Genomic DNA, 22,816 nt, shown 5'->3' on the forward strand with positions numbered 1-22,816 from the left:
ATGTTAACTCTTTTTTTTCTCTCTCCATAACTTCAGCCTGTCCAGCAGACTATTCCCAGTACTTCCTGCTGTCTTTTCACATTTCCTTTTGGTTTCTTTACTGACTGAGTTTTGGAATTAAGGTTGGTCTCATTCGTGGGATCCAGGTGGTAAAACCCCATTGCTTCAGGAAGGAGAGCTTCCATTGTTACCTTCTGTTGTCTGAATGTGACTCCATGCCATGTATGTGCCTCCTCAGATGGGGATGAGCAATAAATTCTGGCCTTCCAAGTGATATCCTTGTCCTGGAAGGAGGAGAAGTCTGATCTAGCAGAGGGCTGCCCTTCCTTGGACACTCAGACTTTACACAATGGGTGATACAAAGCTCTGACCCTTGGTGTGGGGGCACTTTATTGCCTGTGGTGCTGCTGAGTGACGGGGAGTTGAATAGATAGTTCTTGCTGATATGGAGACTGCAGTTATTTGACAGGGAATGTTTGTATGTGTTGTGTTTGCCCCGTGCTCCCCCACACTCCCCACAGCTTTTGTCTCCTTGCACAGAATGTGCCCAGCTCCTTCCAGAACACCAAATGAATTTACCTCCACCGCAACTCCGACATCCCAGATTTCAACCTCCCCGAGGGAGGCTTGGTCACCCTGTGAGCAGAGCTGTTGACTCTCAACACCAGAGACCCTGGTTCAGTCCCGACCTCGGCTGCTGTCCGTGTGGAGTTTGCACGTTCTCCCCTGTGACCACATAAAATGTTGCACAGATTTCACAAGTGCAGGCCCACCAACGGCAACAGTAAAGCACTGAAGATCACAAAGGGATCTGCCGGGTTTTGACAGGGGGAGCCCAAGGCAGAAGGATGGAGAACTTTGAGTCATAAAAGGCAGAAGAACCAAAATCGAAACATAGGAAACATATTTAGATGTTCCGCTTTGCATTCCATATTTGACAACGCAGGAGGTTATTTGGGCCATTTAGTTTTTGCCAGCTGTCAGAGCAATCCCATTATCCATGGGTTCCAGGTCCAGCTCCCAGTTCTTAGTTCTCCCAGGTGAATGACAGGAAAAACCTTGGAGACTCCTCTAATGAGTGGTGGGGTGGAGGTGTAAGGAACTCCTTCCCTCCACTAGCCTGCAGGTGGGCAAGGTGTAGCACCAGCTTAGACCCTGATCAGGGTCACATAAAGCCAGCGGGTAGGTGGTGGACGTTCATATGAGCAGCTGGTGCACAACACAAGTCCTGGTTATGCGACCACTGATGCCAGGCAGACAATCTCTGAAGGGTATTGATAATGGCTGGGATCACCCGTCTTGTAAAGACACTGCCCAGAAGAAGGCAATGGAAAATCACTTCTGTAGAAATATTTGTACAAAACAATCATGGTCAGATAACACGATCGCTTACAACATACAAAATGGCACATAATGATGATGTCATATGACAGGACACAATGATGATGTCATATGACACAGCACATAATGATGATGATAAGTGACATTGGATACTGTCTGTGTGGAGTTTGCATGCTCACCTTGGGGCCACGTGGTGACTTCCACATCACAAAGATGTGCTGTTATATTACTTGACCATGTAAGCTATCACATTCATGTAGATAGTTGCAGAGAGATTTGAAGAGCAGTTGTTGAGAGAGAATAGGTTGCAGGAGGACAGCTGAGGCTTAATATGACTGAGGGTGTTACTCCTAATAATTAGTTCAGGGTGCTATATAACTAAGTTGTTGCTTCTGGTGAAGGTTGGTACCCATGTGCTCAGAGACCTGTGTACCTCTGTGTTGACCCTGTGTCCCTGTCCCAGGCCTTAGCACAACGGGAGGACATGGAAGAGAGAATAACAACCCTGGAAAAACGTTACCTCAGCGCCCAGCGGGAAGCGACGTCTCTGCACGATGCTAACGACAAGCTGGAGAATGAGCTGGCGAGCAAGGAGTCCCTCTACAAACAGGTAACTGTCCCACGGTCATCGAGTCACGCCTGGTCCTGATGTAGGGTCTTGACCCCAACCATCAACAATCCATTTCCTTCCGCAGATGCTGCTCGGCTACTGAGGTTCTCCAGCAGTTTGTTGGTTGCTATAGGAACAGGTCCTTTGGCCCTCCATTTTCACATCCCCATTGTACTGATCTACACTGATCCCATTTACCAATAAGTCTGTAGGCTCCTCTGCCATTATAGTAGTGCATATCCTTTAGGTAGTGTGTTTTAAACTCTAAACACCTTCCCCCCCCCCGACTCTCTGTTCAAAAACTCCCCATCAGATCCCTCCTATTGCATAAAACCAATAAAATGCTTCACCACAACCATTTGCAACAACCTCTCCAGTTGTTTTCTGGGTCAAGACAAAAAAACCCATAAATTAATGCTTCACCAAGTATCCATAGATCACAAAGCAGTTCTAGAATTCTTTACAGGAGGAGCAATTTGGGTTCTTGTGTGCTATTTGGATCAAAGCCAGTCTATAACTGTCCCTGTGGTACCTGTTAATATCTGAAGAGTGTGGTCACGCCAACATTTTACTCAGCTGAGTCCAGCACAGAGAATCCACTCATATTTCTTATTATCATTTTTTAAACGTTTCGTATCATTTAAGCAACCTTTTGGCCCATCGAGTCCATGCTGGCTCTCAAATCATTCCCATTAGTCTCACATTCCCCCCCAACCCTCAGTTTCCCAGATTCCTCTAATGACCCTTCCCTACTCCTGCTCCTCACTTGCACTGGGGGTAACAGTGGCCAATTAACCCACCAGCCCCCATGCCTTATGGACTTGGGAGGAAACTCGCCCAGTCACGGGAGGGCCTGAGCTCGGGATCGAACCCAGCTCAGTGGAGCTGGAAGACAGCACCATCAGCTGTGCCACCTTCACACTGTTTGTGAGTGAGTGCTCCTGCTGTCTCCCATGTAGACCCTGGCTGTTAGAAAGTGAACTGTTCACCCCCTTCTCTTATCCCAATGTGAGGTCATCCAGTTCGTGGTACACCCCCTTCCCCCTTGCCATGTGAGTGCCCTCTTATGATTCAGATAGTGCGTGGCATGGAGACCGAGCCCACGCCAACCATCGGGTACCTGCCTACACCAATCTCCTTTTGTTACTACCTGCTCTATCTATGCCCCTCAACCTCCTCCACTTCAGGGAAAAGAAACCCATCCAACGCAGCCTGTCCTACCCAAGCCCCGCTTCGCCTTATCCTTCCCCATGCCCATCTCCATTGGTACCTGTGCCCAACAACTGCATTCAGCGCCATCTTCTTTACCTGCCTGACTTGGCATAACCTCAGTTACCTACCCATGGCACTTTGAACTCTGCTCTCTCCACCATATCCATCAGGGGCATCACCACTTCCTTGCCCAGCCTTCCCTTAACTCCTGGTTACTGACACTCTCCCACCCCTGTCCCTAGGGATGGCTCACAACCCCCCCCCCCCCACCCCACCCCTATCAGAAACATTGTTGTCAAGGCAAGGAAAATGGACATTCCAAGTTGAGTTCATGCCAGCTCTTGCCCCTTGGCCTTTTCAGATGCTTACCGAGCTCTCTTCTAAAGATGGGCCGAAGGGCCTCTGTGCTGTACTGTTCTATGACTGTAGTTGCCTCCATCATCATCCATGTCCTAACCACAGATTATGTAAAAAAAAATATCTTCCTCGTATAACTTTTGGGCCTTTTGCCAATACTTCATTCTGTTTCCTTGGTCCTTGGCCCCTGGGTGCATTTTCTCCCATCTGTATTTCCCATATTCTTCATGACGTTAACTATCTGGTGTTCACCTCTGCACTCCCTCCAAGGTATTGGGATACCTTCCTTAAAGTATGGCCCTCATAACTGAACACACTAACTGAGTGGTGGCCAGTGTTACATTTTGGCTCCTTACTTCAGGCTGCCCGGTAACGTGGCGGCCAGCGTAACACTATTCCAGCGCCTATTCAACTCCACCGCCGTCTGAAGAATTTGTTATGTTCGCATTGTGGCCACGTGAGTTTTTGTCTCGGTGCTCCGGTTTCCTCCCATGTCCCAAAGATGTAAGGGTTAGTGAGTTGTAAGAATGCAAACTCAGTGTTAGAGGGGTGGTGATACCTGTGGGCTGTTCTGGCACATCCTCACACTGTTGGTCACTGATGCAAGCGACGCATCTCACTGTACGTTTCGACGTAGACGTAACTTCTTTTTTATCTTGTGAGCCTGAGAGCAGACAGCCCATGAGGGAGGGGCAGCATCCCTGGGCATGCTGGGAATTGCTGACCCTTGTCACATCCTCACTGGAGATGCGTTCACCTTTCAGAGCGAAGACAAGAACCGCCAGCTCCAGGAGTGGCTCGACTCCTCCAAGCAGAAGCTGCAGCAGACCCTGCGGAAGGCAGAGACCCTCCCCGAGGTGGAGGCAGAACTGGCTCAGCGTGTGGCCGCCCTCAACAAGGTAGGGTTCCTGCGGCGGGCTGGTTGGTTGAAACCTATCGGATGTTGAAAGACTGGGATAGAGTGCATGTGGAGAGGATGTTTCCTGTGGTGGTGGAGTCCAGGACCAGAGGCCTCAGCCTCAGAACAGAGGGCGGTCCATTTAGAATGGAGGTGAGGAGGAATATCTTTAGCCAGAGAGTGGTAAATCTGTGAAAATCTTTGCTACAGGTGGCTGTGGAGGCCAAGCCATTGGGTGTATTTAAGGTAGGCCCCCCTCTTTCTGCTTTTCGCAGGGATCGCTCCCTACGCGACTCCCTTTTCCACTTGTTCCCCTCATCCCTTCCCACCGATCTCCCTCCTGGCACTTATCCTTGTAAGCGGAACAAGTGCTATACCTGCCCTTACACTTCCTCCCTCACCACCATTCAGGGCCCCAGACAGTCCTTCCAGGTGAGGCGACACTTCACCTGTGAGTTGGCTGGTGTGGTATACTGCGTCCGGTGCTCCCGGTGTGGCCTTTTATATATTGGTGAGACCCGACGCAGACTGGGAGACCCTTTCGCTGAACACCTACGCTCGGTCTGCCAGAGAAAGCAGGATCTCCCAGTGGCCACACATTTTAATTCCACGTCCCATTCCCATTCTGATATGTCTATCCATGGCCTCCTCTACTGTCAAGATGAATTCACACTCAGGTTGGAGGAACAACACCTTATATACCGGCTGGATAGCCTCCAACCTGATGGCATGAACACTGACTTCTCTAACTTCCGTTAATGCCCCTCCTCCCCTTCTTACCCCATCCCTGATATATTTAGTTGTTTGCCTGTTCTCCATCTCCCTCTGGTGTTTCCCTCTCCACTTTCTTTCTCCCGAGGCCTCCCGTCCCCTGATCCTTTCCCTTCTCCAGCTCTGTATCACTTTCGCCAATCATCTTTCCAGCTCTTAGCTTCATCCCACCCCCTCCGGTCTTCTCCTATCATTTTGCATTTCCCCCTCCCCCCCCCCCCCCCCACTACTTTCAAATCTCTTATTATCTTTCCTTTCGGTTAGCCCTGACGAAGGGTCTCGGCCCGAAACGTCGACAGTGCTTCTCCTTATAGGTGCTGCCTGGCCTGCTGTGTTCCACCAGTATTTTGTGTGTGTTGTTGGGTGTATTTAAGGTGCAGGTTGGTAAGTTCTTGGTTAGTCAGGGCGCGAAAGATTATGAGGAGAATGGGGTTGAGAGGGAAATTGATCAGCCATGGTGAAATGGTAGAGCAGACTCGATGGGTCGAATGGCCTAATTCTGCTCCTTCATCTTGTGGCCTTATGGGTCACTGACACTGCTGCACAGAGTAAAGTAGCATCGTGATCTCCACCGGACACTGCATGGTGAGGGACTCTAGTAGCAACCATATCCTACACAGCAAGATCCCACAAGGTACTAGTGCTCATGAGGACTCTTCGCTGGGTGTAATCGGGGGAATCTGTTGGCCCTGGTGCAGTGAAGGATGCGGTTATGTGGAATAAGAGATCGTTAGGTTGACTGAGAGGTGATGTCCCATTTCTGATGGCACCTCCCTTCTGTCCCTCACCGAGGTGGAGTCTAAACCTCGAGGCGAGAGCCAAGGGATTAGAGTGGCAAGCTGTGGGGGCTTTGCGGCACAGAGAGATCCCGTAAACCCTACCTCAACGGCTCTAAGGTGAGATGGCACTAATCCAAAGTGTTTCCTTCTTTCCAGGCCGAGGAGAGGCATGGGAACATAGAGGAGCGGCTGTGCCAACTGGAAGCAGAGCTGGAGGAGAAGAACCAGGAGCTGCAAAGGGTAAAGTCTCCCAATGAGAAGGGTCTCGTGCATTTCCAGCATATATAAGCTCTTCTCGGTCTTCTACCCAGGTACAGTTATAGATTATAATCGACGTTTCGATGACAAACTGTGCCATTTTCATCAGGGACAATGCCTGGGTATGTCTAGTCCGGTGGTATTTAAAGCCCCGTCATCCATCCCTCCTGATTGGTTAGTCCTCATCCAGTCAGGTTTCCACTGTCCCACTTGTTGACTATCAAATTCCAGTTCTTAGAACGAGACTTTTGGCTTTGTTAAGATTCATTTCTTCTAGTTTTATTTCAATAGCTTCCTTCAGCAGGCATTCTCGAAAGCCACTGGGGTGGCTCAGTGGTTTGTGCCATCGAAGTCAATCCTTTGACCATTGCAAATACAATGTTCTGCTACCTTCAATTTCCCAGGTAGCCCAAACAGATACTCCTCCTGTGCTCCTCGATGTGGTTTTCCGCTGTGTGCCCCTTCTGGCCAATATACGCCTCTCTGCATTCACAGGGAATCCTGTAAATACCGGCCATCCTGCCCCAGGTCATCTTTGATCTGTGTTAGCTGAGATTTAAGCTTCCTTACGGGTTTCCTATGGAATGGCCTCAAGGTGAAGGAAATCATTGGGGCCCTTGAGAGGGCCAACGGATAAACCACGAAACCTAATAACGATGAGGAACCTGTCACTACCGCCTGTCTTCCCTACAGATCCACAACTGGACTTGTGGTGGAATCCCACATCAAGGAGCACAGGAGGTGTATCTGTTTGGGTTATCCAGAGAAATCAGCAGTAGCAGAACATTGGTTTCGAAATGGTCGTAAGATTGACTTCGGTACAAAACTAGTGTGCCGCGCCAATGGCTTTTGTGACTGCTTGGTGAAGACAGCCATTGAAATACAACTAGAGGAAAAGAATTTTAACAAAGACAAAAGTCTCACTCTAAATAAGAACTGGAATTTGATTGGGAGAGCTGAAACCTGATTGGATGAGGACTAACCAATCAGGAGGGATGGACATTGGGGGCATAAATACCACCGGACTGGACATGCTCAGGCACTGTCCCTGATGAAGATGGCGGAGTTTGTCATAAAAACATAGGTTAAATTGATCCCTGTACCTGGATGGAAGCCTGGGAAGAGTTTATTCATCATATATGCCGGGAGAGCACTCGATCTTTTTATTTTGGATGTATGAAGATTGTACGCTCTCCCAGTGACTGTGGGTTTCCTCCTGGTGTGTGGGTGAGGGGTAGGATCTGCGGGGATGAGACGAGAATCTGGGAAGAATAATGAAAACGGGATTAATGTCGGATGGGTAGCCAATCAGCATGGTCTCAAGGAGCCAAAGGCCCTATTTTGTACTGGCCTTTCCAGTCACGCCCACTCCCCGTGAAGAAATAAAATAAAGGAATTAACATTCTGTTGTAAGCAACATTTGCTTTACTGAGCAAGATCTTGTTTAAAAGTGGAAGTGCAGACCAGTTTTGAATCTTTTCTCCTCGACATCCAGTTCAAGGTTGGTTATTGTCGCTCTTCAGTGCACAAGTGTAGAGGAGAGCAAGATTATTATTTCTCCAGGTCCAGTGCGGCATAAAAAATACAATAAGTTAAAGAACACGATTTTAAAAAAACACAATAAGTATAAAAGCAATCATATAAAAGCACAATGTGCAAGTACTTTGACTGAATGTACATACCTAAAGTGACGCTAGGTGATGTGTAAGTTGTATACCTCAGTCCAGCAAATAAAGCTTCATGCATTCTCCCTTTCCGATCTGTTTTTATATTTTAATGTTTCACCTTTTGAAAAGAAGATTTAAAAACAAATTTACCCATGGACAGAACTGCCAGAACGGAACACACAGGGTGACTGAGTCACGTAGCACAGAATCAAGCCCATTGGCTCAACTCATCCCTGCCAACACTGGTGCCATCCTAATCTGGCCCACATCCCCCAATCTTTATTATCCACGTGCCAGTCCAAATGTCTTTTAAATGTTGTAATTGTTTTCCTCCCCCAATCTTGGTCCTTGTATCCACCACCCTCTGTGTGTGTGTGTGGGGGGGGGGGTAGAAAACACTTGCTCTTCAGGTCCCATTTGAATCTTTCTCCTCGTACCTTAAACCTCATCCGCTAGTTTTAGCCTTCCCTACCCTACGCGTCTCCAGGACCTCTTACAGAACAAATAAATCGGTCCTCAGCAAGATCAAACCAAGCCTCTCTCTAGGAGCTCAAGTGGCAAGACTCCGCCTGTCACTCTTTGGGCCCATCATGCGAAGAAGCAGCTCTCTGGAAAAGGATATCACGCTCGGCAAAGTGGGAGGACAACGGAAGAGAGGAAGGCCGCCAATCAGATGGACATAATAAGGACAGCTATGAATGCAACGTTATCTACATTGAGCCGCCTTCGCGAGGATCAAAACTTATTTAGGGCAACTATCCATGAGTCCACGATGATTCGATGGCATTTTACAAACAAAAGACCCTGGGGGAAAAAGACAGTAACCACCCTCCTTGTCTGTATTTCTTGTGACTGCATGAATTTCTCCAGTGTCACCTCTCAACCTCTTTCGCTACAGGGGAAGCGGTCCCAGTGCGTCCGGTCTCTGCTTTTAACTCTAGCCCCCCAGTCCGAGTGACGTCCTTGTGAATCTTTTTGGTGCCCTCTCTAGTTTAATCGCACCCTTCGGCAATTCAGAATAATCTCTTTAAGTCTGGGGGAAAAAAATCCAAACATTCCACGTGCATTAAATTAGGGAGGGGGGTGGTGGTGGTGTGATGTGACAGTGGTGTGGTCCCTCACTGTCACACCAGAGGGATGTTCACCCTTTCGGTGTAAGCGACAGATCAGACACTTCCCCCTCTGAAAGGCTTTGGAAAACTAGGTAAACTTTTTCAATACTCCAGTCACAACCACTTAATAGCAGTCCTATTTAAGAAAAATATTTCAGATCATGTAATTAATTGAATGTAAGTATTCCACATGGTGTGCTGGGATTTGAATTTACACCTCCTGCTCTTCAAGCCTGAAGAATAATATCCCAGTAGCATAGCTGTAATTCGTCTAATGAACTGAAGGCAGATTTAATGCACAGATCCACTGAAAGTTTACGCTCAAGGCTGCCGATTGAGTGAGGCTTGATGGGGAGCAGGTGCCCTGGTGTGGGGGTGGGGGTGTTTCTTTTCAAGCTGGAGGTTGCTATTAGCCCGCTCTGGCCTGCTGTCTGCCGTCGGGCGACGGGAGGACGTGTGGCCGCATTACTGGCAGGTGAGGTTTGCGTTTCCATTGACGGCACCTCGGTTGCCATGGAAACCGTCGGAGGTGTTTCCCAGGAGAGCTGTGGAGCAGTACGGTGTGACTGACATACTGGGGATATTCTGGCAGACAGCTGGAAGATAGTGTCTAAAAGATCCCACGCCGAGTGCCCACCCTGCAACGTTCCCTCTGAGCAGGAAATTTTTTACACAGCTTGAAAACTGGGTGGCGCTTTCAACGGTGTATTTTGAAATATACACACTAGGAATATCTGGAATGAAAATTGGAAAAGCACAAGCTTTTGATTTTATTTATTTATTGAAAGGTATGATGAAATAAAATACAACAAAGGAAAATCTTTCACGTTTCGTAAACTTTTTCTAGCTGTGTTCGATTCCAGCTCTGCGGCTATGTGGGCAGGAGAACGCCGAGCTCCTGCGCAGCTTTAAGGGAGCAGTGCCACCCCGTCCCTCCCCACTCCGGGTGTCCACCCTGTCCCATGCCGGTGTCCACTCTGCCCGTCTAACACCTGTGTTCTTTTTTTTACCCCAGGCTCGGCAGAGGGAGAAAATGAACGATGAGCACAACAAGCGTCTGTCCGAGACAGTCGACAAACTGCTCTCCGAGTCCAATGAGCGGCTGCAGCTGCATCTGAAGGAGAGGATGGCCGCGCTGGAGGAGAAGGTGGGACTGGGCAGCAGTGCCAGGGTGGGCAGTGATTGTTGGCGGGGGGTGGGTGGGTTTGGGGGAGGTAGTAGGGGTCGGGAAATCCCATAGAGGTTAAACTGTGTCCAATCCATACTGAACGCCCTTTCCTTGATAAAACTTCCTTTATGTTACCTCCCCAATCCATCAATCCCCCAGTCAGTGCATCATCCTCCCCCTTCCAATCCATCAACACCCCTTCCAATCCATCAACACCCCTTCCAATCCATTGAGCCCCACTTCCGCTCTGTCAACCCCCCTTTCCGATCTGTCAACCCCCCCTTTCCAATCTGTCAAACCCCCCTTTCCAATCCGTCGACCCCTCTTCCAATCTGTTGACCCCCCATTTCTGATCCGTCGACCCCCCCATTTCTGATCCGTCGATCCCCCCATTTCCGATCTATCGACCCCCTTCCAACCTGTCAACCCCCCCGCCTTCTGATCCGTCGACCCCCCATTCTGATTCATCGACCCCATTCCGATCCGTCGACCCCCCATTTCCGATCCGTCGACCCCCCATTCCGATCCGTCGACCCCCCTTTCTGATCTGTCGATTCCCCCCTTCAGCTCATCAAGCCCCCTCTTCCGATTCATCATGTCCTTGCCGCTGCGTCAATCCCCCTCACTTCCAGTCCTCCTCTCCAGTCCATCAACTGCCATTCCAATCCATCAATCCCCCCTCCAATACATGAACCCCTCCATTTCATCAATTTCTTCCAATCCAAAGCCCCTTGCATTTCATCATTGCCCTTCCTTTCACTCACCTCCTGCCTTCCTCTGCTCTCTACTGCCCACTTTTGCTCAGAACCCTCTCCCCTGTCCGATGCCTCGCCCTTCCGTGGAGCAGAAGAACCACTTCAGTGAAACATGACACTGGAAATCAGAAAGCTAGTTCCAACACAGTGGGCTGAATGGCCTTCTGTGCTTTTTAAGACATTGTGACCAGCTACCCAATGGATCCTAGGTGCCTTATCTAAAACATCCTTGACCTGGTGGGCTGTGATGGAGCAGGGCGCCCGCAGTTTCTGCATGGTGGATGTGTATGACTGCAGTGATTCACTCAGGAAATGGCGCTCTCCTGCATTGTGTATGCTGGCTGAGATGACACGCGTCTCCAGTGCCGTGTCACCGTCCAGCAGCCACTATATGAAGCCCTGTGGCCATGTGGCCTTCAGAGGAGGCCTTCCAGCCATCAAGTCTTTGTTGGTCACAATAGCCCAGTTGTCGACTTCACTCCCTCACTACGATGGGCTTAATGCCCCAGGTCTCCCAGTGGCCAGCAGGAGATTGAGAAACAAGTTTGTGAACCTTGAATGGCGAGAGAGGTTGCAAACTTAGTCTGAAAGAATAAGGAATCATATGCAAGATTTAGGAAGCTGAAATCGGACGGGGCCTTTGAGGAGTGTGTAAGAAGCAGGAAAGTACTTTAGCAAGGAATTAGGAAGTTAAAATTAACAATGAAATGTCCTTGAGTGGTCGGATTACAGAACCCCAAAGTATTTCATACATCGTTATGAACAAGAAGGTAGCTCAGGACCACTCAAGGGGAATGGAGTGAATTTCCGCCAGGAGCCGGAGTTAGTCGGGAAGATAGTAAAAAAGTACTTTGCGCTGGTGTTTGCTGAGGTGAAAGACGCGGAAGACGGTGGGATCCGGGAGGGGTTTACTGATATTCTAGAGCAGAGGAGGTGTAGGATCTCCTGACGAACATCGTGGAGGATGTCCACTGGTCTTGATCGGGTTGATCTCAGGTTATGGAGGAAGACAAGCAAGGAGATGTCTGGGACCTTGATAGAGATCTTTGTGTCCTCTCTTGTCACAGATGAGGTCCCAGAGGCCTAGACTGTTACAGGGACAAACCAGGAACTTGCAGACTTTGCATCTGTGGTAGGGAAATTATTGGAGAGGATATTTAGGAAAGGCTGAAGGAAGAAGCCCAAACGTATCATGAGCACCCGGGTCACAGGTCCAAGCAGGTCTGGAGGTCAAGGCCTGAAGGTCAAGTCTGTGAATGGCATCTTGGGGTGAAGTTCGAAGATAGAGGCTCGATGCCTCCGAGCCTGAGAATCCAGAGACAAGGTTAGAGGTCTCTCTGGGCGCGTGAGTCTGCTGCTCTGCTTTTGTTGCCGTGCTTTCTTCTGTCATTGTTATCGTTGCTTGTGTTATTCTGCGGAACACTGTGGGCACGCTGTGTCGGCACCGGAACGTGTGGTGGCACTTGCGGGCTGCCCTGAACGCACCCTCTGGTGTGCTTGCTGTTAATGCAAGCAGTGCATTTTGCTGGATGCTTTGTGATGAATAAATCTGGATCTGGTTCGTAAGCGGCGGGGTCTTTTAACAGCTCTGGTATTTAGTGCAATCTTGGGACACAGGTCCATAGCTGCTTGAAAGTGGCACCATAAGCAGAAGGGGAAGTGGAACAAATGTACGGAATTTATCTCCATTGCTCGGGGTGCTGAGTCTAAAAAATGTAAGTCGAGTTTGCAGTTGTATAACTCTTTGGCTAGGCCACACTTGGAGTAATGTCTTCACCAGGATGTTGTGAGGTGTTAGCTGCAAGGAGGGGTCAGGTTTAGGTTAGATTGTTTCTCTGCAGGGGCTGACAAAAGTTTATTAAATTATGGGAGGCATAGTTTGAGGAGACAGTCTTTACCCCTAGGAGGAAATGTCAAATTCTAGAGAGCTTCATTTTAAGTTTAAAGATTTTTTTAGCACAGAGTGGCCTGGAATGGGTTCACAGGGGTGATGGCGGGAGGAGATTTGGTAGTGATGTTTAGGAAAGGGATTGGAGGGATATGGATCATCTGCAGGCAGATGGGATTATGATTGGGATAGTCATCGTGGGCTGAAGGGCCTGTTTCTGTCCTCTATTGTTCCAAGTTTTTGACTAAGCCTCACTTAGGTGTTCTTTAAATGCAGTGACGGCTCAGTGTCCAACATCCTCTGGTGAGATATGTCGCAGACACTCACAACGTTGGCTGCTTCTCTCTCTATGCAAACCCAGGGTCCGCTGAGTGCGTGAATTCAGGACTCAGTGAATACTGACGCTGTTGCTAATTCCCATTTTGCCTGAGGGGTTGGCATGAAGCTGGAGGCACTGAACATTTAGGACATTGAATGCTTTGCTAGCACACCTTTTCATGTACAGCCAGTACTGAGGCACAGATCTATGAGTGGGAAGTCACATTTCATCCACAAGAGTACCAGGGAGAGACCTGTTCCTTCAAGAAAGGGTAGAAGACTGGCTCTGCCGCGTGAGGGAAATGCCACTGGGTTCTGTAAGGGGGACCTTCAGGTCTGTCATATGAGTATGAACAAGGCAGTGCTTGTGCCCGCTGTCTTCCACTGGACAGGGAGCTGAGATGATTCGGTTCAGGTCCTTGGCATGCAGCCTGCGGTGTGGGCATGGCCGCAGGGGAAGCTCCTGGCTCTTCATACTAGTCCGGCTCCTGATTTCACTTCTTCACCAAAGACGGTCTGGGTCACAGCTCTCTGCCCAGTTAGTTTTAGAAACTACCGCTGGTGGAGAAGGTACCAGCAAAGTAATATGACAACTGCTGGAGGATTGTTCAGTGAAGAGGTACCGTGGCATGTCCACACGCTGAAAGAGACACAACGATCTGTAACTCTTCCGTTTGGCAAACTTTCAATCCCTTCTGCTATGCTGTCTGACTGGCTTGCTCTAATACCTCTCCTTCTCTCTGTCTCTCTCCTCCCCTCCTCCCCTTTCTTTCTACTCCTTGCCTGCGTAGAATACACTCAGTCAGGAGCTGTCTAACGTCAAAAAAGCCCATGAAGAGGTGCTGATGAACAAGGTATTTCCTCTCCGGTCTTCTCTACTGACAGTGACTGGGGTCAATGAGATTATTTCAAGGTGGCAGGCAAGTGGCCAGCAGAGCAGCTGTGGTTCTGGTGGGACAGACCATCCACGTTGACCCCGTTTCTAATTAGTGTCATGTAGTGGGATCTAGCTGCCTGGTACTGAGGTTGTATCTGCTCCTAATCTGGGTGAAGTATCACCACCACCAAGGGTGGGCAGGGATAGGAGTTAATACCATCACATGACCTGTAGACTGCAACCAATCCCGCCTCTCCTTTCCTGGCATTGGTCCGTCTTATAGAGCCCCACCTCCTCACAGCCTTCCAAAATGGCAGCGTTCATTAGTGTTGCTAGGCAGGCAACACTACCCCCACTCCTCTCCTCCACCTCCAATACAAATGTTAGCACTCCTGAAGGACGAACTCTCCCTCCGGTTGGAACCCCTGCCTCATGCCCACTGTGGGTGCTATCACTTAGGCACTGATGTTCACGAGGGCATTAGGGGCTCTGTTCACCACCAGCCACTCTCCCACTGCACCAGTGCAAGGAGATGACCATGGCTGGTGACTATGATGGGCTGGGAAATACCCCGCTGTGCAATGCTCCTCCCCTGTACTTTTACAAATATTCCAGGGGCATTGAACGCTGACCAATGACGGCACAGCACAGAGACCCTTTGGCCCACCATGACTAGCCTAGCAACCTCTACTATCCCTTCAAGCTGCCGCTCGACTAAACACACAGGTTGACTTACGGTCTCCACTGAGCCACCACTAATGTGGTTAGAAGCCGGAGCACACGGTCACAGGGAGAACGTGGAAACTCCACACAGACAGCACCAGAGGTCGGGATTGAACCCAAGTCTCTGGACTTGAGGCTACTGCTCTAATACCTGCTCTGTCCTTTCCTGTTCTCCAGCTGGCAAAGAGCTTGTACAAACAGGTTAAATTATACAAATGCTTCCACATCACAGCACGGGACCTGTCTTTTCTTATTATACAACATTACTTTATTACAAATCCGGTGCTATATATATAAAACAGTGACTAACACAATTACTTCACTACAAGCAGACAAAACACATTAAAACAAAATGTTTCCATCTCTGTCAATAATGGCAATTACACACCGCGGAGCCCAACGGTCCCAGAACGCCTACAAGGTCGCCGTGTTCCTTTTCAATGTTTACCCGGGCACGAACATACCCCTTAAACATTGCCAGGCAGTCTACCCGTTTCCAAGACCCACCGGATGGCTGGGACCTGTCAGGTCTATCGAGTTAAACAGGAAAGAGGCGATGTGATGTGGTTAGGGTTGAGCAGACAGCTCCACCAGCTGGGAGCCGACACAGCCCTCTCCTGTTCTCCGGTGGGTCAACAGCTGACACAGGCTGGTTGAGTGTTTTCACGTCACCCCTGAGCTGGGCAGGAGGGTGGAGATGCGATGTGCTCGGTGCAGTTCAGGGAACACTGGGTCGATAGCAGTGTGCCCGAAGGAGGGTCGGACTGATAACAAGTCACGCCACAGAGCCGGGTGCCGAGTCGACCGTCGGGCTTTGCCCTGGTACTCCAGCTGGACAGGAGAGTGGCGATCGATGCTGCTCTGTAACAGGGTGCCTGAAGGAGGCTCGGGCTGTCACACCACAGAGCTGGGTGTGGTTGTGTGTAATCATGGACACAATGAACCCAATGCATTGTTGTAAAAGTCTGTCCGCTTTCCCCTCGCACCTTCCTCAGCCGGCCCCCATGTGCACACCTGCTCACACCAATACTTCCCACAGATCCTCACCACAAACACATCTTCCGCACACACTGATACACCCTCATACAACCTCTTTAAACACGCCCCTCCATATAGCCTCCGCTCACCAGCCCACACGAATACCACCATCACGCACCCCTCTCCCCCCCACACCAGCCCCTTCCCTTCCCCCTCCCCCCATCTCCTGGGGTGGACCTCGAGCTTCTAACTCGGGCTTGGGCAGTTCTCTCAAAAATATATTGACTATTCCAAGAGTATGTCACAGTAGAACTACCAAAACTGACTGCATAAGGGAATGTTAGGGCCAAAGGTTTGTTTAAAGGGAAGTATTTTAGAGAAGTAGTTAATGGAATGGCATTACCTGGGACCCAGGGAACCTCATTACAGTCCATTTTAGGTGTTCCACAGTGGGAGGGATGCAGAGACTGGGAATGGGTGAGACCAGGCAAGAGTTTGCAGTCTTCAGCCCTGCCCTAAGTGTCTGTGCCAAGACTCGGGGTCCTGGCTGAAGTTTCTCTTACTGTTGGCTATGGAATTGAAGTCGCCACCGTGTGGTTGGGAAAAGAGCCGTGGTGCTGGGAGTCTCGGGCTGCTGTCACTAACCCACATCCCCCCTCAGGAGCAGCTGATGACAGAGGTGGAGAGGATGCAGACGGAGCTGGAACAGCTACGGACGAAGGCCGGGGTCCGCGATGCTTATTCCAGGTAAACTGATTGTAACCCGAAAGGCAGCAAGGGGCCTCTACCCACCCCCCTCTGCTTCCCTATTCCCTCACCTCTCTGCCTCCTTCCCCCTCTACTCCCTCCCCTCTCTTCCTCCCACTGCCCCATCCCATCTGCCTCTCTCGCCCTCCGTCCTCTCTCGCCCTCACCCCCATCGCCCTCCCCCTCTTTCGCCCTCTCATCCGCCTCAAGACCCCTCCTCCCCTCCCTACACACACACCTGCTCCTCCCTTCCTTCCCTCACACCTCCCTCCCTTCCTCCCCTCCGCCTCCTGGGTGGGGGGGTGGTAACAGGAACACGTCCTGGTTATGGCTGCAGGTAACACTTTAACAGCAGTTACTCATGCTGGGTTTCTGGACCAGAAATCGTGAATGATTACTCATTTTGTGAGAGATTCTTGAGCAGCGTCCACTTCCTCCTGCACGATTAGAGCTGGCGTTCCAGGGAAAGGGAACGGACGCTCCTGAACTGTAACTCGGTATTGGTTTGCAGGGGCTTTGTACTGACTTCTTACCCTTCCCTCTGCTTGTCAGGTCCCTCCCGGGCAGTGCATCAGAACTACGCTATTCCCACAGCTCTGGAGTTTCGATGAGCAGTCACGTGGACATCTATAGCACGACTGGGGTCCTTCGCAGGCCCCACAAAGGCCGCTGGGCAGCTCTGAAGGATGATCCTTCCAAGGTAGGCTGGAAGACTGGAAGTTGGTGGGATCTAGACCCTCTGGTACAAATTGAGCACCGAGCGCAGACGTCATCTCCCACAGTGGGCTGACTTTTGGCAGACGCTAAGGACAAGCACGATTAAAACTCTTAATTCTCGGGAGCTTTGATGGAATAAACAAGGGGGAGCTAACTTCAGGTACAGTACTGTGCAAACGCCTCGGGCGCACGTACATAGCCACGTGCCCCCAAGACTTCTGCACAGCTCTGCATTTGTCAGTGTGGAGCGGAGAGCAAGTTTGTAAATCTGGTGGGAGCAAAGGATATTGGGAATGGCAATGGTGGAGTCCTAGGGGAGGGGTGTGGGACAGGTGGCAGAGAAGGAGTGCCAAGGGTGGGGTGTGCAGCCAGCCTTGAGACACCAGGCAAGGTCGCTCGATTCCAAACAACTGGCTTATTGATCATTACAGAATGTCCTCCCCCCACCCCCAGTGCTTCCCGCTGCCTTCCCTTCTCCCTTTCCCCTTTTCCAACCACAATTCCCCTCTCCTTTCCCCTTCCCACTGTCAGTCCACAATATAGACCCCTATCAGAATCTGGTTTATCAGCACCCACACACGTCATGAACTTTGTTTTTTGTGTGGCAGCAGTGCAGTGCAATACATGAAATTACTGCAGAACTGTGCAAAAGTCTTAGTCACCCTGGCTACATGTACCTGAGACTGTGCACAGAACTGCAAGCATTTCAGTAACCAGAAAACAGAGACCCAAAGCAGGTAACTGTAGACGGAGTCTGTGATCTGGAGACCCAACATTTTAGGAACAGCTTCTTCCCTTCTGCCATCAGATTTCTGAACAGCCCATGAACGCTTCCTCATCATTTTGCTCTTGTTCTACACTACTTATTTTTTTAAATATTTCTATTGTAACTTGTATGGTGCTATTTATGTATTGCAATGTACTGCTGTCACATGTACGTCAGTGATAATAAACCTGATTCTGACTGTGTTTAAGTAAATCCATCAGTCACTTCTGCAAGTATTTCAGAATCAGGTTTATCATCGCTAACATGTGGCACAAAATTTGTTGTTTTATATTACAAAAATATAAAAATAGTGGAAAAAATTTGGGCTGATGCTGAACACCATTCCAGGGCGATGGGGTGCGTGTAGGGTTAGTGGGATTGTTGGATCAGCCTTCCAAAGGGCAGGCACAGAAGGCCGAATGGCCTTGTCCTCCAGTGAAGGATGGCTAAGTGTCACGTACAGCACCGACATCCTCATTCTAAAGCTTTTAAGACCATAATGCATAGGAGCAGAATTAGTCCATTCAGCCCATTGTGTCTGAATTCAATCACGGCTGATTTATTTCCCCTCTCATCCCCGTTTTCTTGCTTTCTCCCCGTAACCCTTGATGCCCTTGCTAATCAAGAACCTGTCAGCCTCCTCTTTAAATATACCCGATGACTTGGCCTTCACAATTATCTGTGGCAATGTTATTAACAGATTCTTTGTCCTGTGGAATCTTTTGGCTAAATTATGTGTCGGCAACACGGTGTTCATTTGGTCCACCTTTAATCTCTCAGCCAAACGTGCAAGTTATTCCTTTACAAATCTCTATCCATTCCCCTTTACACATGCCTGTTCCAACCCCACACCCTGCAGCCCCTTGGGGGAACATTGTCCAGTCACCATCTCACCAGAGCCCTTCCCGTCCTAGGTTTTCCCCACCTGTGCTCAAAAACACCTAGACCAGTGTAAGAGGAGGCCACTTCTTGCTTACAGGAGCAATTGTGGTGACCCTACTCTCATTTTCCTGTACCCTCATCACCTCCCCTGTGTCTCTACATGAATGGCCCAGGTTAGGGATGACCTGATAGTCAGAAATCTGACTTTATTAAAGTTCAAAGTAAATACCTTATCAAAGTACTTATCTGTCACCATATATAACCCTGAGATTCGTTGTCTTTTGGGCATACCTGGTAAATCAATAATAGAATAATAACCATAATAGAATCAATGAAAGACCACACCAACTTGGGCGTTCAATCAGAGTGCAAAAGACAACAAGCTGTGTAAATGCAAAAAGAAAGAAATAATGACAATAAATATTGAGAACATGAGATGAAGAGGCCTTGAAAGTGAATGAATAGGTTGAGGAAGCACTTCAATGATGGGGCAAGTGAAGTTACCCCCTTTGGTTCAAGGGCCTGATGGCTGAATGGGCAGCTTGCCAATTTCCCCATATTTTCAAAACATTTTCCAAGAACATTTTACAGGTCTTTTTACCTTAGATTCAAGATCAATCTCGCCCCTCCATCGCACATGGTCTTCCAAGTCAAGGGAGTCAAAGGTTACACAAAGAAGGCAGGGGAATAGGGTTGGGAGAGATAATAAATCAGCCATGATGGAGTTGCAGGGCAGACTCGATGCCCTAATTCTGCTCCCTTGTGTGCTGGTCTTGTGGTCCAAGCTAGGAATAATAATAAAAATAAATTGTTTCACAGTACCAGGACTGAACTGAGGACCGGGGAACTGATGGTAGGCCTTCCTCCTGTTGCACCATTACCATTGTGTCATTTCTTACTTGCGCTTCACTCTGCCTCTTCAGGACTTCCAGGGGTTTCCCTACAAACCGCAGGCGCCGGGACTCGGAGCTGACCGGACCCGAGCCGGTCTCTACGTTGGTTCATCCAGTACTGCCACTTGCTGTCCCGGGACTGCCCCAGGGTCTGGCGCCCGTTGAACTGGGGGGAGTGGTGGTGACTGATCAAAGTCTCTGGTGTGTTGGGCACGTTGATCAGAGGAGCTTTTACCAGCCTGTCTCCTATGATGTTGGAATTGAGAATGGGGGGGGGGGGGGGCGGTCAGATTCAAAATCAAAACTAAGTGGAACTTTCTCTGCACAGGAGATCCTCTCTCCCTGTGGATACAAGACCCTACAGCTCCTTCTCCTTAAGTACATAAGTTCATAGTTTCATAGCACATCTGTGTTTTGCACTATTACTTTTTAATTTTTTTGTACCTCAGTGCTTCCATTTTTTATTTTAAAGTATATATTTCTGACTGAACAACCTTGCAACAATAACTTCCTTCAGGATAAATAAAGTTTTATCTTATCAAGTTCTTCTGCACCCTTTCCCTGCCACGCCGTCTGTTGGGTGAGTGTTGGCCCCTTTAAGAATTTCTGCAGGTGCTGGAAATCCAAATTAACACTCAGAACATGCTGGAGGATTTCAGCAGGTCATGAGGCATCTATGGAAGGGAATAAAGAGTCCATGTTTTGGGCCTGGACTTTAACTCTTTGTTGCTTTCCCTAGATGCATTTCTCCAGCATTTTGTGTGTGTTGCCCTTTAAGAGAGAGATGCACAGTTTTTGTTGAGAAACAAGACTGAGGGATGTGGAGCCAAGGTTTGAATCGGGGTTTATCGAGTAGAAAAACAGGGCAGGAGCACCCTCGTCCTGCTCACCGTGTATAAACCGTGCTTGCCTCTCACTCTCACTCTCTCAACCCTCTTTCCTGCTTCCATTCGGACTCTGCAGCACGTAAGTAGTTTCTGTGTCAGCCTGTTAATGAGAAGCAGACTGGTGTCGGGGAATGCAAGTAACCTCCAGCATAGTACAATGGGGCAGTATGCAATCACCTGGAGTGGAGCAGGGAGATTCTGGCGCAGTTACCCATCCAGAGTCTGGATTTTAAACCTTCCGCACCACCCCCAAAGATATTCTGAGCCTTCTCTGGCTTTACAACCTGTGCACCACAAACTATGTTTGCAAATTAAAAACTCCTTTCTCACTTTTAACGTTTTTATTTGTCGGTTTTGTCGAGCTCCGGGTCCTGCAGCTTTTATTGTGCCTGAAGTTTGTGGCTTGCTGGGCCATGTCAGAAGTAACTGAAAGCAGATGTAGGTAATGGGCTGTGTGCTCTACCCAGAGCTCCCTGCCCTCCTGACCACCGTATCTGGCAGCCCACGGCAGCTCAGCTCTCGGCCCAGAACCCCAACTTTCCCTCTGCCTCCACGGACGCTGCCTGACCCACTGAGTTCCTCCAGGTTCCAGGATCAGCAGACTCGCGTGTAGCACGTCACTATCTCCCCCCCCCCCCCCACCCCTCCACAATTCCTGTTCATTCCCCCACCACCCCGCACACGTACACACACACTCTCCGTCTCATTATTGGCCACGACAAGGGCACTTTGCAAGGGCCAATTAACCTACTGACCCAATGTGGGAATAATGTGGGAATAAACCTGTGCATCCAGGGAAACCACAGGGAGAACGTGAAAACTCCACAAAGACAGTGTGGAGATCGGGATTGACGCCAGGTCTCTACCCACTGCGTCACTGCCTCACTGAGCTCTTTTGCCAAAAGGTGCTAATGCTCCGTATCCTCTGAAAGAGCTTTGTGCACTGTCTCTTGCTACCTCAGTAAAGGGCAAGACCATAGAACAGTACAGGCCCTTAGGCCCAGGGTGTCGTGCTGTCCTTTTAACCTATTCTAACCCTATCCTCAACACAGCCCTCCATTTTTCTTTCATTCGCGTGCCTGTCTGAGAGTCTCTGAAATGTCCCTAATGTGACTACATCTACCCTTGGAAGGGCATTGCACGCACCCACCATTCTCTGTGTGTAAGCAAAGACTTACCTCTGATATCCCCTTCCCCCACACTCTCGTCCAATCACCTCAGATGGATATCCTCTGGTGTTGGCCATTGCTGCCCTGGGAGAACGTTACTGACTGTCCACTCTATCTAGGTATACACCTCTGTCGAGTTACCTCACACCCTCCTCCTCTCCAAAGACAAAAGCCCTAGCTCGGTCAACCTATCCTCGTAAGACGAGTATGAGACACGACTGGATGGTTGGTAGGTTCACATCAGACTCTGTCCTCCTCGTGCTCCATCCTCTATGTGACTCCAGCCCACTTCGCTGTGACTCCCTCTGGAATGGCACAGAAAGCCATGTACCCTTCGGCATGGGCGTGGGGCGGATTGTGTGGCATCACCGGGTCTGTGCTTGCTGGCTAAATCATCGCCTCTGTTTGTGGAGGGCACGGTTTCTGTGGAGGCAGGCCTGACGATGTGCCCACTCACTGGGCAACTTCAACGGCAATCACTCTCCCGGCTCCCGCCATTCCTGTTACGCCTGCAGCTGCTCTCATTTCAGGGCTGCGCGTGAGTCGCGGCCCAGCCCGGCCCGCTGAGGCCCAGCTGGGCCCTGGTTGTGTTCTGTCCAGCTTAGCCCTGGGCCGAGATTTACCTGCAAACCAGGTGGCAGAGAGCGGGGCAAACGCAGTTCATCATGGGGTGGGTGGGGTGCCGGTGCCTGTGGGGGTGGGTATCGACTAGGGGGTTAATGTCTGTGAGGCGATTGGAGGATGTTATAGGGTGTGTCAGATGTGGCAGTGTTGGGGATTTAAATGGGGGTGGTGTGAGTTGAAAAAAAACGAGTGTGGTGTGAAGCCAGTGTGGGCCTGGGGAGAGTGTTTGGGGCAGATGTGGGGGGGTGGTGGACGGGAGAGGGGAATGTGATTTTGGAAGATGTTGGGACTGTGGAGATTGGGTGAGGTAGGTTTAATTGTGTGAGGAGGGTTGGGGTTATGAGTAAATGGGTGAGTTTGTGGAATTGTGAGGGTTGAAGGATTGCATTGGGGTGAGGGAGGTGCAATTAGGGGTGTGG

At 49.7% G+C, this 22,816-nt stretch overlaps 1 protein-coding gene across 6 annotated transcripts in view; it reads left to right on the forward strand.

Annotated features, from left to right (window-relative positions):
- Positions 1 to 22,816, forward strand: part of LOC132383156 (liprin-alpha-3-like) — a 259,537-nt gene that overhangs the window by 72,736 nt on the left and 163,985 nt on the right. For 5 of the 6 annotated variants that reach the window (XM_059954012.1, XM_059954016.1, XM_059954018.1 and 2 more), the window contains 7 exons: positions 1,805 to 1,951; positions 4,285 to 4,419; positions 6,125 to 6,208; positions 10,021 to 10,152; positions 13,926 to 13,988; positions 16,374 to 16,459; positions 17,012 to 17,159. In XM_059954012.1, coding sequence (XP_059809995.1) covers positions 1,805 to 1,951; positions 4,285 to 4,419; positions 6,125 to 6,208; positions 10,021 to 10,152; positions 13,926 to 13,988; positions 16,374 to 16,459; positions 17,012 to 17,159 — 795 coding nt within the window. The remainder of the gene's footprint in view (positions 1 to 1,804; positions 1,952 to 4,284; positions 4,420 to 6,124; positions 6,209 to 10,020; positions 10,153 to 13,925; positions 13,989 to 16,373; positions 16,460 to 17,011; positions 17,160 to 22,816) is intronic. The other variant, XM_059954013.1, reaches the window with a different exon arrangement.

Source organism: Hypanus sabinus, chromosome 29 (genome assembly GCF_030144855.1).
Source record: "Hypanus sabinus isolate sHypSab1 chromosome 29, sHypSab1.hap1, whole genome shotgun sequence".
In the NCBI taxonomy this organism is placed as follows: domain Eukaryota; kingdom Metazoa; phylum Chordata; class Chondrichthyes; order Myliobatiformes; family Dasyatidae; genus Hypanus; species Hypanus sabinus.